The following is a 16253-nucleotide window of genomic DNA, read 5'->3' as shown; positions in this document are numbered from 1 at the left end:
ACATTAGCACACATTTGTGAAAAATATCAAGAGTAAGGAATCACTATGAATAAGCTAGCCAGCCACAACCATACTAGTTTCCTGTGTTGCAAATACAAATTATTAATTTCATTTTAGGGGAAAGCAAAAATAAACCCAATGCATTATATTTTAGACATTTTATTCCTCTATTAGGTATCAACAAAATAATATCTACATTCTCAAAATCATATGTATACATACTTCATTTGTCGTTGAGACAAAACCATAAAATAAAGGTAAAATATGAAATGCACTTTAAAGAATTCTCACATAACCAGTTTTGGCATTGATTCAATATTATGGTGGACCTATTGCAATATTTAAATTTTTTCATTTGATTGCCAGATGACAAATTCTTTGCCTATTCCATTAACTAACATTAAAGCATTTTACATGTTAACACTATAATGTGTATTTATAATAATAACATAATTAAGTGCAAACTATTGTAATATAATATAATTTGGTTTCTTTATCGTGGCATTGGAGGTAGGCTGGGCATAGGTCCGGTCATAGAAGCATTTGTTCCCAGTAACACCTGAAACAAATATAAGAATATTAAAATTGACTTTATTGGAACTTAAATATATTCAGTTAGCTATGTATACAGTAAAAGCTCCTTATTCGTGCTTCCTTCATTAGTGTTTTAATTTTTTGCGGATGGAAAAAATGAAGCTAATTCCTATATTCGCGGTCTAGAATTCTTTATTTGCGGATCAAATTGGTTCATACATAATATTTTACCTAAACAAAAATCATTTGTTATCCTTTGTAAACGCCTGAACTACAAGTATGAATTTATATATAGATGTGAAGTTTAATTGGTTGTCTGTGACTAAATTGCATAATATTATGTCACAATGATAATTATTTATAGGAATAGTCTAGCAAAGACCATTATCCTTAGCACTATTTGAATGCTGAAAAAAGTACTGAAATTATTTTTTATATGTCTATGCATGATTAAAATAAAACTCATTAACATACACCAAAAAGTGAAAGTCAAAACAAAGAAGTGTAACAAAACTAAAGCTTACAATCTCTGTAATGGTCAGTGGATCTTTCACAAGCATTTTAATGAGTTGAATAAGATAATACTTTATTTCATTGTTTTTATATAGATCCCAATTCAAGTTACCTGATGTCTTCTGTTAATACCAATACAACTCCTAACATAAAATAAGCCAAGTGTTTTTTTGTTACAAACAAAAAAAAATCATCAAGAGAAACATTTCAAACAATAAATTCACACGGCCACCAGATATTGTGACATGACTTACCTGCTTTTGTTGTGACTTCTGCATTTCTTCAACTTGTGCACGCTCAACCTCGAATATGACTGGAGCAAATAAAATGACTGAGGAGCTTGCCACAATCCACATCAGGGATCGAGATAGTTGGTATAAATTTTTTACACCTGACCTAAAAATAAAATTCATCTTATTACATAATGACACCAAATAAGTTAATTTCGAAGTGTAAATAAAGGTAAAATATTTGTTTTCTTACCAAGTATTTGTAGTAACAGTGTGTGTGCCATTTCGGACACATTCTGGGAACATTTCTGTTAATCCCCATAGTCTCTCAGACAATGATTCATCGGGTTCCTGAAACAGCAGCACTTATTACTGAACCCATTTCAAAACAAGTAAATGTTAATTCAAATAAGAAGACACTCACATCATCATATTCTTTGAGGGATAGAATATTGGGCGGGTTACTAGCTGTAGGAGACGTCCCCAACTGTCAACAATAATTGTTATTTATAGAAACATTCAGCCAAATAAATTTTTATCACATCATTAACGTACCGTAGGGGTAATGAATGTATCTTCTGGCCTACGTTCTGGAGTATCATCTTTGCTTGCTGTCAAAGATTCCATTCCGCTGTCGCTCTGTTCGTTTTCATCAGCCAATTCCATTAACATATTACAGGTTTTTAATTTAATAAACGATTAATGAAATTTACTACTCTTTACAAGTTAATAACCTCGTGTTAAAATTCACAAAATTATTGAGGAGAAGACCAATCTCCTCACTTTTGTCTACGATTTTTTTTAATACCATAGATAATTAAGTGAACTAAACTATAGGATATGTAAAATTCACTCGTGTGTAGTCTGTATTGTTTAAATTATAATCTATGGACGATTTCGTGTTTCTTGGTAATTATACACGGAGGGTAGGTAAATATAATATAAAAAAAAAAGATGTGTGGCACTCGGGGACTGCCGCGGTAAAGCTATTGCATGCTATTGCTAATGCTATGCCTTCAAGCCACACCTCCGCGCTCGTCAGAGTGGGGAGCGTGAGGTTTTTTCGTTACGGAATTTCTGGATTCGGTCCCCGCGCTCAAGGCCCGCGATAGAAGCTATGCAATAGCTTAATAATATTATGTTAATTAAACTTAAATCCTATTCCCTTCTATTCCAGATTATTTAAATAGGATTAAAGATTAATTAACATATTATTTAAGTCCATAAATGGACTGATCAATATTTATTTTGACCCATATCCTATTAAGATCGTGTTTATTTAACTTAATTACGAAAAAATAGCGGATTGAATCTGTATGAAATTTGGTACAGTAGCTAATTAAGTAATCACACACTCAACGATTTATGAGGTCGCCCTGTTACCTATATTCTATCATTGAACACACTAAATAGAACATTCTGTAAATAAGCATCAGCTGTTTCTTTTTAGATCGATTAATCGGTACCTTCTACAATCTACATTACCATTATTATGGAAATTTGGAGTTCCACGAGTGAAGCGGTAGCTTATGAGGGCTTTTATAACAGAGACTGGTGGAAACAGATTCAGATAAGAAACGTTTATAATGGAAGGATGCTGTGTGCTATGGATGTGGATCACATGTGGATGCATCGCATAGCTCGAGCTTAACATCTTACTCGCACCGCTACGTAGCTTATTTACAACGAACAGCCTATTACATTTTCGTAGCATAGCTGCATAGCACATCTCTGGTGGACAAGCACCCTAAATCTAGTATAATTGTTGTAATTGTAATCATAAAATATGTTATTTACTTGGCATTCATCTGGAGAGCTGCATGTACAAGGACGATCAATAATCATGGTAAATAATTAGTTATATGTTATACATTCTCCAATAAATACTGTTTAAAACGTAGTATATATTTATTTAATAATTTGCAGTTTCTGAATACTTTCTAATTAACGATGATATTTAAATTTCAAACTTTTGCAATGACTTCTCATGACATGATTCTAAAAAAATAAAGAAATAAATATGTACTTCGTTACAAATTACAAATCTACTTCACAGTTGCATAATTTAGAAAAGTTACTGTCGCATATTTGTATGATCATTGTTTATTTTTAAATTGTATTTATTTACAATAAAAAATAAAAATTATTTATTATCATCGCGATAGAGTTCCGTAAACAAGATTTTTTACGGAATTAACTTATAGTATTATCTGTATTCAGGCACTTTTTTGTTCTGTAAACTATGGTATCGTTCTAAATTTTATTATCTGTCAAGTTGTCTGTTGTCACTTGTCAATTCTACAATCTTTTTGATTTTCGCAGTTTCCTACTCCGTCAGTAAAAAAAATCTGAGTTTTTTTTCTTTTTGTACGCCTGATATTTAAATTCACTTAAATTAAATTGTGGTAATTTGTTTAAATTGTTGGTAGAGCTAATAGTTTCCTATAAAGAGTTCATGTGTTAAATTGAATTGTGTTAATTTGAGCTAAGCGAGAGCCCCATCTTTGCTCAAAGAAAGTTTGTGAACGATAGTGATTTATTATAATTTACGCACTTTTTTGAAATATATGCAAAAATATCATCAGTTGACTTGAGCCGATATTGAGTCTTTCATTTGAATAACATAAAGGTAAGCATAATTTTATTCATTGAGTAGACTAAAATGTCTCATTTTTTTTAGCAAAAATTCATTTTAAATACTTAATTGTTAAGCTATATAACTTATTTAGTTCAATTTTTTGTAAGGCTATTGTGATGAACTATATAATGGCAGTTCCTGAAATCCTGAGATAAGTGCATTCAAGCAAATACAACAACTCTTTAGCATTACATTATTAATTATAAGTATAGATTTGGTGTAACATAATCTAAAGGTTTATAATTTAATAATATATTATAATAGGTAAATAACTATCTAAATACAACCAATGAACAAACAACACACATCACAAAAAGACGAACCAGTCAATTGATTAGAGCCACATCAAATATCTATAGACAAACAAACAATAACTACACAACCAGATTCAATTTCAACTGTTCATTCACCAAGGAATTAAGATGAGAACAAAAGGCGAAGAAAAGGCTTTTTTTCTTTCTTCTTTCAAAAGGTTGAATAAATCACTACATAGCATAAAACAAAGTCGCTTTCTCTGTCCCTATGTCCCTTTGTCCATATGTATGCCTAAATCTTTAAAACTACGTTACGGATTTTTATACAGTTTTCTTAATACATAGAGTGATTCAAGAGGAAGGTTTTAGTATATATTTTATTAGGTTTTAGACAAAGCGGGTAAAGCCACCGGTGGAAAACTAGTAGTACTATATAGTATATATTAGTCAGTTCTTTAAAGAAACGAATCTTCAATGGCGGCGCTTATCATTCCCTCTCGCTCACACACGGCCGTACGGTATGCAAAAAAAAATGGAAAAATAAAATCACTAAAATGTATTTGATTTTCCCTATAATAGTTTTTATCATAAATTTACAATGACAATTATGCATTTGCGAAAGTAAATAATGTTTTCTTGGAATTTGATAAAATATGTTCTTTGGGAAAAGTTGTTCAGTTTTATGGGCTTATTACAAGTATTATGGGGATTTTATTACATTCTGTATACGTAAATATGATAATTCATATAAATACACAAATACAATAACAAAAAAGTTTGTCAACAAACAATTTGAAATAATTAATAAAATAATTATCAATTTACGTTATTTTTATTTTCTTTTTTGCTGATCCTACCATCTGTCAAAGTCAGCTTTGGCCGCCATTGAAGATTCGTTTCTTTATTGAACTAGCTAATACCTTTCTTACATTTAACTACCTTTACAATAACATTATAACAATATTTTTAATGCCTTTACTTGTATGAATTCTTAGAAGATATGGTGTTAATATGACAACATTCATGTTATCATGAATTAAATTTTTTGAACATAATATGTATTTTGTTCAAAATATGTTTTTTTCAAAACAGAAACAAAAATTCAATACAACACAACTCATAATGCTGCAAAAAAATAAAATAATTTAAGATTTTCCTTTACTATTAAACAATGTTAAATGATATAACCATTTTCATTTCCAATCGCCGCATATTCGATCTGAAGCTAATAAAGAAGAACATGATTAAATTAATTAAGTTTTACGCAAGCTATCGTGTTTGAAACAAGGAGAAGAATTGTTGATTGACGGGAATTTTCTTTTTTGTATTTATAAATTTTCCAGTTTTATTTTCTTGAATCAATTTTTACCATTGAAAGTAGGGATCTCCATTAATAATTTATCTATTGAATGGTAGATTTAAGATTTTGAATTTACATGGATTATCAATTGTGTAATTAATTAAATAGTTGCGGAACCGAGGCAAAATTTTTTCGATCATAGAGCACTCTCTAATGCTTTGAATTATGAATTGTGCATTATGTTACCGAGTTTTTGGTTGGGAAAGGTCACTATTTGTTTCTCCTCTTCCTAGTACCCTCTTAACAGATTCAAGGGAATGTGAATAATATTTATTGATTTAGATTTATAAAACTCTTTCCTTTTAACTTATAGAGTACTAGTGGTCCGCCCCGGCTTCGCCCGTGGTACATATTTCGCAATAAAAGGTAGCCTATGTCCTTTCTCAGGTATCAAAATATCTACATACCAAATTTCATGCAAATTGGTTCAGTAGTTTAGGCGTGATTGAGTAACAGACAGACAGACAGAGTTACTTTCGCATTTATAATATTAGTATGGATGAGAAATAATTAGGTTGTATTTTACAAGATATTACATACCTTTCTTTGGTGTCTGAAGAACTGTTTTTGCAAATAATTTATTGGAATGAAGTTCCTAATCATGACATACACTGACTAAGGGGGCTAAGCACTAAATGAGTGTCACAAAAAAATCTCACTACACTTTTGCTGTAGTGCGTAGCAATCTTAAATATTTGTTAAGTTTGCATTTTTTAACCGACTTCAAAAAAAAGGAGGAGGTTATCAATTCGGCCGGTATGTTTTTTTTTTTTTTTTTATGTATGTACACCGATTACTCCGTGGTTTCTGAACCGATTTACGTGATTCTTTTTTTGTTCGATGCGGGATGGTGTCGAATTGGTCCCATAAAAATTTTATTCGGATAGGCCCAGTAGTTTTTATTTTATGAGCATTTTTGTCTGTATTTGTAAATGTTGCAAGTGCAAGTTTGAAGTTGGTTGTTTTTAACGCAGTTATTGACTTGTACTTATTGAGTTTTACAATCAATTTGTGAATCATTTACGCATGTAACTTCACCTTTAGTTATAATTAGAATTATATTTCATAATCAGTATGTAATTGCTCCATCATACAGGACACAGGCCTCCGATAAATTAGTTCAGTATCCAACATGCTGGGCTAGTGTGTTCATGCTGGTCTCCTCACAATGTTTTACCCTTCTTGGATTGGAGATGTAATGAAGATAATGTGTTCTGTAAATTTGCCTTGCTCTTAATACTGCAATGCTTTTAAAATTTATTGTTCTTGGTTCTTCAATTTTATATTAACATATTAAATTGTTCCTATGTATATTTTCAATGTTAGATCTACAGGTATTACGCAAATTCAAGTTATGTGAACACATGTAGATTTATGAACAGCATTTAACAGGGCTATAGTTCATTGATGAAGTTACATCATAAATCATTATCACATGAGTCTGATCGGTCATTTCGTCACGCGCCGCGTACCGGTTACATTGCATGTAATTTAGATTACTTATCTCAATTCACTGATGTCAAAGGATTTATGATGTACTGGTTTAAGCCAGACGCAGCAGACACAATAAATTCCACTTATTCCTGTACACACTGGCTATTCTGATTAAGCATTTGCATTTATTAAAGCTGCTTAGCGTTATAGTTTCTATGGTTTCAAACTTTCAAGACAAAGTTATTTTAATAATTCTATCGTATAGGAGCTACCAACGTTGACAAGTGAGAATTTTAGTATAGTTGGTTTTTTGATATATTGTTCCTCTAGCTATTTCGGTTAGAGTCCGCGCAGTCTGGCTGGCCGGAGTGGTTGCGTTCAGTAGTGCGCATCTTATCTTCACAGGAAATTATCCTTAATTTAAAGTCATTTTTTAACGCGTAATTTTTAAACTTTTGCCTTTAGATAGATCCATCAATCATAATTTTTTTATTGCAAGACGTTTTTTTCGTTGTTAAATAGGTGCCAGACGCAATTTTTAATTTCGTTTTTATAAAAAATTCAAATTATTTTAGAATGTCTGTAAATTTCATATTATGTTCTTCAAACATAATATAATCTAAAATTAATTAGCCAGACGCTAATTCGATTGTTAAGTATTAAATATGTACAAATAAAAACGTAGTGAAAGTAGGTAAGTATAACAATTTGATGATTGTGTATATGGAGAGATAGTTTAAAGTGCAAGACAGATAGAAAGGGTCGGCCGCGAAAATTAAATAACAATAAACAATAACTTTTTTTTTTCGAAAATATAAGATGCATAGAAATTGAATTGTTCCTACTCTAGGATTCCCTGTGTTGTGGGAATAAGTACCTTCCATTGGTACATTTTATTCCTTAGGTTAAAAATAAACTATTAGGGTACATCAACAATCTTCTATACAAAACAATTTTTTTTATTACTCAACCCGCCCTGGCTTCGCACAGCTATGCGATGCTGATACTAAAATATATATATATAAATCTCGTGTCACAATGTTTGTCCTCAATGGACTCCTAAACCATTTAACCGATTATAATAAAATTCGCACACCATGTGCAGTTCGATCCAACTTGAGAGATAGGATAGTTTAAACATGTAGGTACCACGGGTGAAGCCGGGGCGGACCGCTAGTATACTAGCTATATAAATTCATGCTAACTAGGGGAGACCGAGGGGAGTTGAAACAATTTTCACGTTTTGTTTAATATAACTTATACTATTATCAGAAATCTTATGGTACTGGTATCAATCGATAGGTTATTCTATACACTTGCGAATGGTTAGCATAAATAAACGGTAAGCGTTGAAAATGGTGGTGAAAAATTGACTTAATCGTAACAAGTCAACTTGTTTCAATTCCCCTCATACCGAGGTAAGATGAAACAGAGGTCGAGGAGAGTTGAAACATAATGATTCTGGGGAGTAATAGGAGCTGCAAAATAAAAATGATGATTGAATTCAAAGGTTTTAATTAAAACTTATAATTTCAAGTAATCAACGACCTTTATAAGAAATATTTTAATAACATATCAGTCAAGAAGGTCTAATACAAATAATAAACACCTAAACTACTAAAAATTAACATGCGTAACATCAATTATAATCAGTCGAATCAACAAAATGTTTTACATTTTTATAAAACTAAATCTTTTACATAAAATAGTTAATAATCTGTCGTTTTTAAAGTATAACAATCAGTACCTACTATAAACTATATAAGGAACAATAATTTAAAAAAATGTCAAAGACAAAGTAGACGATTCGGCTTAGACGATAACATAAATAATTCTGACAGTGAGAGGGAAGATGATGATGATGATGATTATGAAGATGGCTTTTTAAATTTAACAATGTAATTGTTTAACCTTCATTGATATAGTTTTTATTCCATTCTTTTTAATGTATGGTAACTTTAATTTATTTTTCACTTTTATGTTTTTTTTTTCATTTTAACTTTTTAATTTATAAGAACAAGTGTAAATAATATTGTATTCTTGCAATTATTTCCTGTCGCATAATTAAAATACACTAGCTGATGAGCTGCATGCTTCATTACTTTTTTTTATTTATACTCATTTTTTAATACTTAACAATCGAATTAGCGTCTGGCTAATTAATTTTAGATTATATTATGTTTGAAGAACATAATATGAAATTTACAGACATTCTAAAATAATTTGAATTTTTTATAAAAACGAAATTAAAAATTGCGTCTGGCACCTATTTAACAACGAAAAAAACGTCTTGCAATAAAAAAATTATGATTGATGGATCTATCTAAAGGCAAAAGTTTAAAAATTACGCGTTAAAAAATGACTTTAAATTAAGGATAATTTCCTGTGCAGATAAGATGCGCACTACTGAACGCAACCACTCCGGCCAGCCAGACTGCGCGGACTCTAACCGAAATAGCTAGAGGAACAATATATCAAAAAACCAACTATACTAAAATGACTTCTTTTTCAACGTTAATAGCTCCCGTACCACTAGGTATGTACGTATGTGTATCTTTAGGTACTTTTGTTCGCATGAAGCGATTTCCGCCAATAGGAATCCCTTTCTTAAACTGAACTTTCCATTTATAAAGACAGTTAATAAAACACAGAAAACACAGTTACTTTTTGAGTATTTTAATATTCTGGGTGCTAGTTTTTTTTTTTTTTTTTGTGTGGTGTTTCTCAATGTTAGCCAGCAGGGCTTCTACATTTTAACGCGGACGCGGGGGTGAACTGAAGGTTCACCCTGGTAGCGACATGCACAAGGGCGTCCCCCCTTGACGGGCTGGGTGCTAGTCTAATAATAGATATCTATATGGTTCGTAATTCAAAACTGTTATCGGAGATTTTCAATTTTATAATGCACGCTTCTGTTTTCGTGGTTAATTTCGTACGTTAATATGATCTCATAACTCTTAGTAAATTTTTTACTTCATGTTATATCTTGAAAGATCGAATGTTGTAGCGAAAACGGGACGTGACCTGTACGTGTGCTCTAATCTTCTATTCGTATGTACATAATAGTTCTTTTCCGTTTTTGAACATAATATACTGAACTTTGATTTTGTACATAAAATTCTTGATAGGTTTGTGGGCTGGGCAGTGTTGAAAGATTAGACAGGAAAGACTACAAACAACGTGATATTTCCCGTGCCCCTGCTGCATGGCGTGGTGCCAAAAGCGCTATTGTGCAGCCCCACTGCTCCCTTTATGGATGCAGGGAAGTCATGTGAATCATAAAACTTTGTTTGGCTGATAAATTAACTATACGTCCAATATATGCATTCATTTTTTTTAAGCCAAGGTAAAGTTGTATTAAAATTAAAAATCTTTTACAATTTTCCTCGTGATGTCATAAACAAAGAGGAAAAGTTCACGGAAACTGGCTCTTCGTCACGGTATGATGCATCTAATCATTTGTCTTCATTGTGTTCCTGATTGGACAATTGTCATTGAAATTGTTTCAGTGTCATTTGCAGGAATCAAAAAGTCGTGTTGGGCACTTGGCCTAATTCAGATAAACGAGAAAATTTCTTTTTGGTGCATAGTTGTTCATTTTCTTTAGTGAAAACAGACTCTTATCAGAGCTTCTTTTCTTTCCTCAAAATTTAACATTTTTCTATTGTTTTCCACAATTAAATTAATTGCTGCATTGTGTATCAGATTCTCCTAGAAATGTTATATATAAAAAAGAACGTAGTTGAAATGCGTCGTATATTAAAAAGACAAACGAAATTGTAATCGAATAAACATAATTAATAGTTTCACCAAAAAATTTATCTCTTATACCAAACTTTTATGTCCCATTTGATTTGTTTTATCTAATATCAATTTAATAATCCAACTATGATAGTGTAAAACCAATTGTGTAATTTTTATCAGGACATACATTATTTTCAGCTAATGTGGTTTCAGATGTCACAACCACTGAAACTGGGTTAACATAATATTAGGTAGGTCACAAGATTTAAGACTCTTTGTAGTTTGCTTGTTAGCAGACCAACATGTATTTTGGTTATCCCGTAATTATTTGTGCAAGATAACGCAATTAAACACCACACATATAAGTTATTATTTATAATAGTCTCATCAGAACTCTCGGAACTTAGATAGACCTCGTTTTTAAAAGGAGATTGTGATGATTATGAATAATGTCGATGTAGAGTTTTCTAGAAGTGTGAGAAAAACATGCATTCTTATGGGTGGATATTACTAATTAAAGGCATTTTGAAATATACAGATATACTCGAATGGTATCTGTAAGAAAATTATGTGCCAAACATCACGTGCTTATTTGGAAACGCCTACGATTTCGAGTCATTTCTGGAATTGCTAGTTCAGATACCTGTGACTTGTGAGTATTAGTTAGAACTACTGTCACATGCGCTCGATAATATTAATACTGGTTATTTTTATGCACATACGTTGGCACGTGTGTGCTTCTCGAAATTTACTCGTATATTAAAATACTCAAAGTATCAATAATTTACTCGAAATTCTGATCACGAGGATTTCGGCAGATGTCTTATGTTGTCACTATATTTATCCCTTAATTACTAGAGATTTGGAAAACTAATTGATGGAGTATTACTAAAATGTTGCATATAATAATATCTATACTGAGCCTTGCAGAGTCACGCAGTTATAAAACTACCTCGTGTGTTCATAAGTTTTGAGACGAATTTTGTAGTAAAAAAATATAATAAAATATCACTGGCTGATATTTATTTCTTTTTCCAATGTTGAATTTGGAATGTTTACTTTTAATTCCTTTGATTTTCAAATTCATTTCTTTCAATTTTCTCGTGATGGAGGGAACTAAAGAATTACGTGCGACCGTGATTTCGCTGTCAAGGCGGGGAAAAAACCAATGGAGATTTTCTGTGAGGTGAAAATTTTTGGTGTGAGCCGTAACTTCGTGTATAACACTATCAAACGATACAAGGAGACTAATTCTTTGCAAGATCGCCAAAGAAGTGGCCGGCCACGCTCTGTGAGGACGCCTGCGAACATCAAAATCATCAGAGAGCGACTTCGCCGAAATCCATGACGCACTCAGAAAAAACTCGCACTGAAGACTGATATTTCGCGGGTATCAATCAACAGAATACTGAAATATGATCTTAAGGTAAAGGCGTACAGCTGTAGGAAAATTCACTTTTTAAACGACCGCCTTCGTAAATTGCGACGCGAACGTTGTCCAATACTGCTTAGGAGACACGATAGGAGGAAGATACTCTTTACTGATGAGAAAATCTTTACTGTCGAAGAAAAGTTCAACCGACAAAAAAATAAAGTGTATGCCAAAAGTAGCAAGGACGTCCCACCTTCAGCACGGAATGTCTTGCGTACTCATCATCCGGCTGGTGTGATGGTATGGTGGGGAGTTTCGTATGAAGGTGTCACTCCGCTGCATTTCTGCCAACAAGGTGTCATGGTGAAAGCCAAGAATTACCAAAGTGATATTTTAGAGCCTGTTGTGAAACCCCTGTCTCATACTTTATTTCACAACAAGGATTGGGTTTTCCAGCAAGACTCGTCGCCATCTCATAAGGCAAAAACCACCCAAGCTTGGTTGAAGGAGAATGTGCCGGCCTTCATTGCAGCTAACGAATGGCCCTCTTCCAGCCCCGACCTCAACCCGCTGGATTATTCTTTATGGACTGAATTAGAGCTCAGGGCCTGCCGAAAGTCCCACCGAAACTTGGAGTCACTGAAGCGAGCTCTTATCCGAGAGGCAAAGCGAATTCCATTGGAAAAGATTCGTGCCGCTATAGATGACTGGCCAAATCGTCTGAGGGCCTGTATAAAAAATAAGGGTGGACATTTTGAGTAATAATGAAAGTTTATTGTTTGTTATTACTCACTTAATATATTGTATAAATTTTAGAATTATAAGTTAAATATTACAAAAGATATGCAACTTTTATTTCGTCTCAAAACTTATGAACACACGAGGTATGTAGTCATATGAGACAAACAATAAGCTATCCCGCACGCAGTTTGTTGTCTGGAGAGAAACAAAATTATATAATATAAAAACTGGTCTCGTTGAAAATCTGTGTTTTCATAGCCATACATAGATACAAAGTTTTATTTATCAAATGCAACTTTTTCGGGATAGAATAATGAAAAGTGTATGCTAATGGGGTACTTCAAATGCAATGCTCTCTTTTCATTTAAGTATGTACTTAATACTTATAATTGATTTGGCTTTACGTTGACATACTTCCCAAACAAATAACCACAAAGAGGCTTCCCAGAAAAATTATCAGTGCGTAGCACAAAATTTACTAAATAATTAATATATTTAATGTGGTGCTCAGTGGACTATATTTTTATGTTTAGGATGTTACTTGGAAATTATAAAATTAGCCTTTAGTCTCGCGTGTGTTTGATGTAACAAAGTCACATTTAAATTAAATTACCTACGTATGTAATTTAAATGAAGATTCATAATTTTCCGTTGGCACACTCATCGAAAAATATCAAATTTAAACACACCGGAATGTGTTTCTCTAATAAACATGTTTCATAAATTTATTACAAGTTTTTAAACAGATGCAATGATTTTACGGCAATTGCACTATTTCCGTCATGATCGCTTACTGTTATATCAAGTATCTGGCGCCCATGGCGGCTATTTATTACATTTCTTTGGAATATTGCCAGCAGATCGACATAGATGACTATGGAATGTCGGGTTTGCGAACAGAAAGTCAAAGTTCGATGGCATGCTGGTAATTGTTACGCGATAATGGTTGCTAATTTTTTAGGTTAAAATGATGTAATCGAAGACGAAACTATGTAGTGGGTGATTAAGTTTGTATGAACTTACACGTACAGGATAAATTTAACGTAACATACATTTAACAATCGACTTAGCTACGATTAAAATCCCATTGACAAGGGACCTCTTGATTATCCGCGAAATATCGATAGTCCGACACTGCCCTGAAAAAGATTGTTGGAATACCCCAGGTCTATCGTGATTGTGATTCAGTATCAAACGTAACCTTACCAAAGACGTAGGTCTTATCAAGACAAATTTCGTATTTCCAAGATTCATCACTCAATCATATCTATTTTGAAATCATTGATTTTATCTAAAGTGTGGAAATGTAAAAATTTTAATAAATTGAATTTGAAAAATATTTCGCCCGGAAAGACAAAATAAAGTATTTGTTGTATGTTTTGCTGCTTATCATCCCATTTCCTATCAGTCTACCGATGAAAAATATAAAACCAATATTTACCTATTTGAAAACACCTATCTTTGAAGTTTGGTCCTTTAGTGCGTTTTAATTGGAAAAAATAATAACACCAATAATATCCGCAACATCCAATCAATTTCATGTGAAATTGATTAATTCACAAGAACACATAAAACGTGTAAAATTGGGTCATAATCGTAATAGTGTCTGTTTTCTTTCCACATAATATAATGTTTTGAAGACATCCGTTGGGGTGTAGTTATAACATTCAACATCTTCCATCGTTTATATTAATATTTTATAGAATGTGTTTTGAGAATTTTCGATGAATACCCAATCCATTTTTCGCATTTTGATGTTAATTGTTTTTTTTACATTTTCAACTCTAATCAAAACGTGAAGAGGAGTAATAATTGAGAGCAAACTAGATATTAAAAAGCAGGAAATAAAATATTATTACATATAGTATTAAATGAATTTTGATTTTCACAAAAATCCAGGAAATAAAGACAAATCTATCATCACTCAAGTATCTCATCGACAATCGAGGTCTTCGATTGAAAGCTTCAGTAAAATTGAAAACTGAAAGTGAATCATGAACAACAGGGTTTTATTCATCCATTGCGATTTGTGACGCTCAGTATTAGAGGGCGAGAGCGAGGGCGCAGGACTGAACCGAACTGTGACGTCATTCATGTCACGCCCTACGACTACTAGCAAGGCCGAGGCCTTATATATACTTGACATTGAAAGTTTATAATATAATTTGTTAAATGCTTGAAGTTATAGATTTGGACGATGAAACTTGCACGATAAAGTTCACGGCAGTTTGATGCCATGGGAATTCTACGGGACCTTTAAGTTTATATAATTTGTTAAATGCTTGAAGTTTAAATCATAGATTTGGACGATTACGAAACTTGCACGATAAAGTTCACGGCAGTTTGATGCCACGGGAATTCTACGGGACCTTTAAACTCTATTTAAATATTATATTGAGGAGACGATGCTTAATTTGCTCTTTTTTGTTGTATTTGATAATAGAGCCATCTAACAATGTTCTGCTGAAATAGTTGTGTTATATTCACGATCGAACTCAAATGTTTCGTTCCAAAAAAAAAAAAAAAAACTCAACTACTACCTACGCCATATTTTTATATTATTACTTTAAATATAATACATATTATGGCAAGTCAGGATCAGCGAAAAATATTTGTTCACCAAATTTGCACTCCTTGCTGAATCAAATTTGATACGTGTCAAATATTTAGTAAATCAAATAATAGTCACACCACCTTTTGTGTGTTAATATATATTATGTCTTGTGATTTCTTCAGCCTAAGGAATTGATATTTACAAACCTTCACAGATCTAGAACCATTGAAAGCACTAGAATGAAATAGAGCCTTAAGTTTATATAATATGTTCCAGGCGTAACTATTAAAAGCTTATTAGTTTGACCTTTTAAATGGTATATCAAGAGAAAATTGTATTACGCAATGCGGCAATCTGAGATCCTCTCCTTGAAACCTCGCTGGGAGCAATGGGATGTCATTAATATTCTCAATACGTTTATACCCTATTGGTTTTCCTTATTCCCTTATCCGACTTCTGGTACTAAGTCATTATAGTAAAATTATCTTATGATGTTATTTAGACATACAAAATGTTGAATAGGTAAACGAAAATGTGTGGGTGCATTCGTAGGCGTTCAGAGCTGGGGGGTTATTGTGAAGTGCCGTAGGATGTAGGCGAAAGCTTCCAATAATGGAATTCGAACAACCCCTGTGTCGATAGACGGATTTCTGCGAAAAAGTTCCAAAATAGAATTGATGTTCAATGGACCGCTGTAAATGAGTTCAATTATAGATCAATTCAATATTTCTGTTTGTGAATGTTTGAAATGTGTATCTCTTTTGCACGCCTCATAAGCGAAGCGTTGAGCGTTGTTTTGCGCGAAGTGACAGTAGTACCCACACTACTGTCACTTCGCGCAAAACATCTGATTTTTCAAACTTAAAATGTCTTTATGTA

General features: G+C 32.5%; 2 protein-coding genes across 2 annotated transcripts in view; one reads left to right on the top strand and one right to left on the bottom strand.

The window, feature by feature from the left end:
* Positions 1-143: 143 nt before the first annotated feature.
* Positions 144-2089, bottom strand: mge (translocase of outer mitochondrial membrane 22 homolog mge). Its single transcript, XM_089702609.1, has 5 exons — positions 1833-2089; positions 1702-1764; positions 1531-1628; positions 1302-1443; positions 144-559 (listed from the first exon to the last, which is right to left on the bottom strand). The coding sequence occupies exons 1-5, from the start codon at positions 1947-1949 to the stop codon at positions 494-496; spliced, it is 486 nt and encodes a 161-aa protein (XP_089558735.1). The 5' UTR covers positions 1950-2089; the 3' UTR covers positions 144-493.
* Positions 2090-3568: 1479 nt separating this feature from the next.
* The window catches only part of Ip6k (Inositol hexakisphosphate kinase), a 43812-nt gene continuing 31127 nt past the window's right edge, over positions 3569-16253 (top strand). The window contains exon 1 of the mRNA XM_089702599.1: positions 3569-3906. The gene's annotated coding sequence lies outside the window, so the exon portion shown is untranslated. The remainder of the gene's footprint in view (positions 3907-16253) is intronic.

The sequence above is a fragment of the Colias philodice genome, chromosome 13, assembly GCF_061535455.1.
Source record: "Colias philodice isolate Cphi_HAF_F1 chromosome 13, ilColPhil1 Martin Lab GWU primary, whole genome shotgun sequence".
NCBI lineage: Eukaryota > Metazoa > Arthropoda > Insecta > Lepidoptera > Pieridae > Colias > Colias philodice.
Note: the sequence above shows the minus strand (reverse complement) of the source record. Positions and strands in the feature narration are given on the sequence as shown.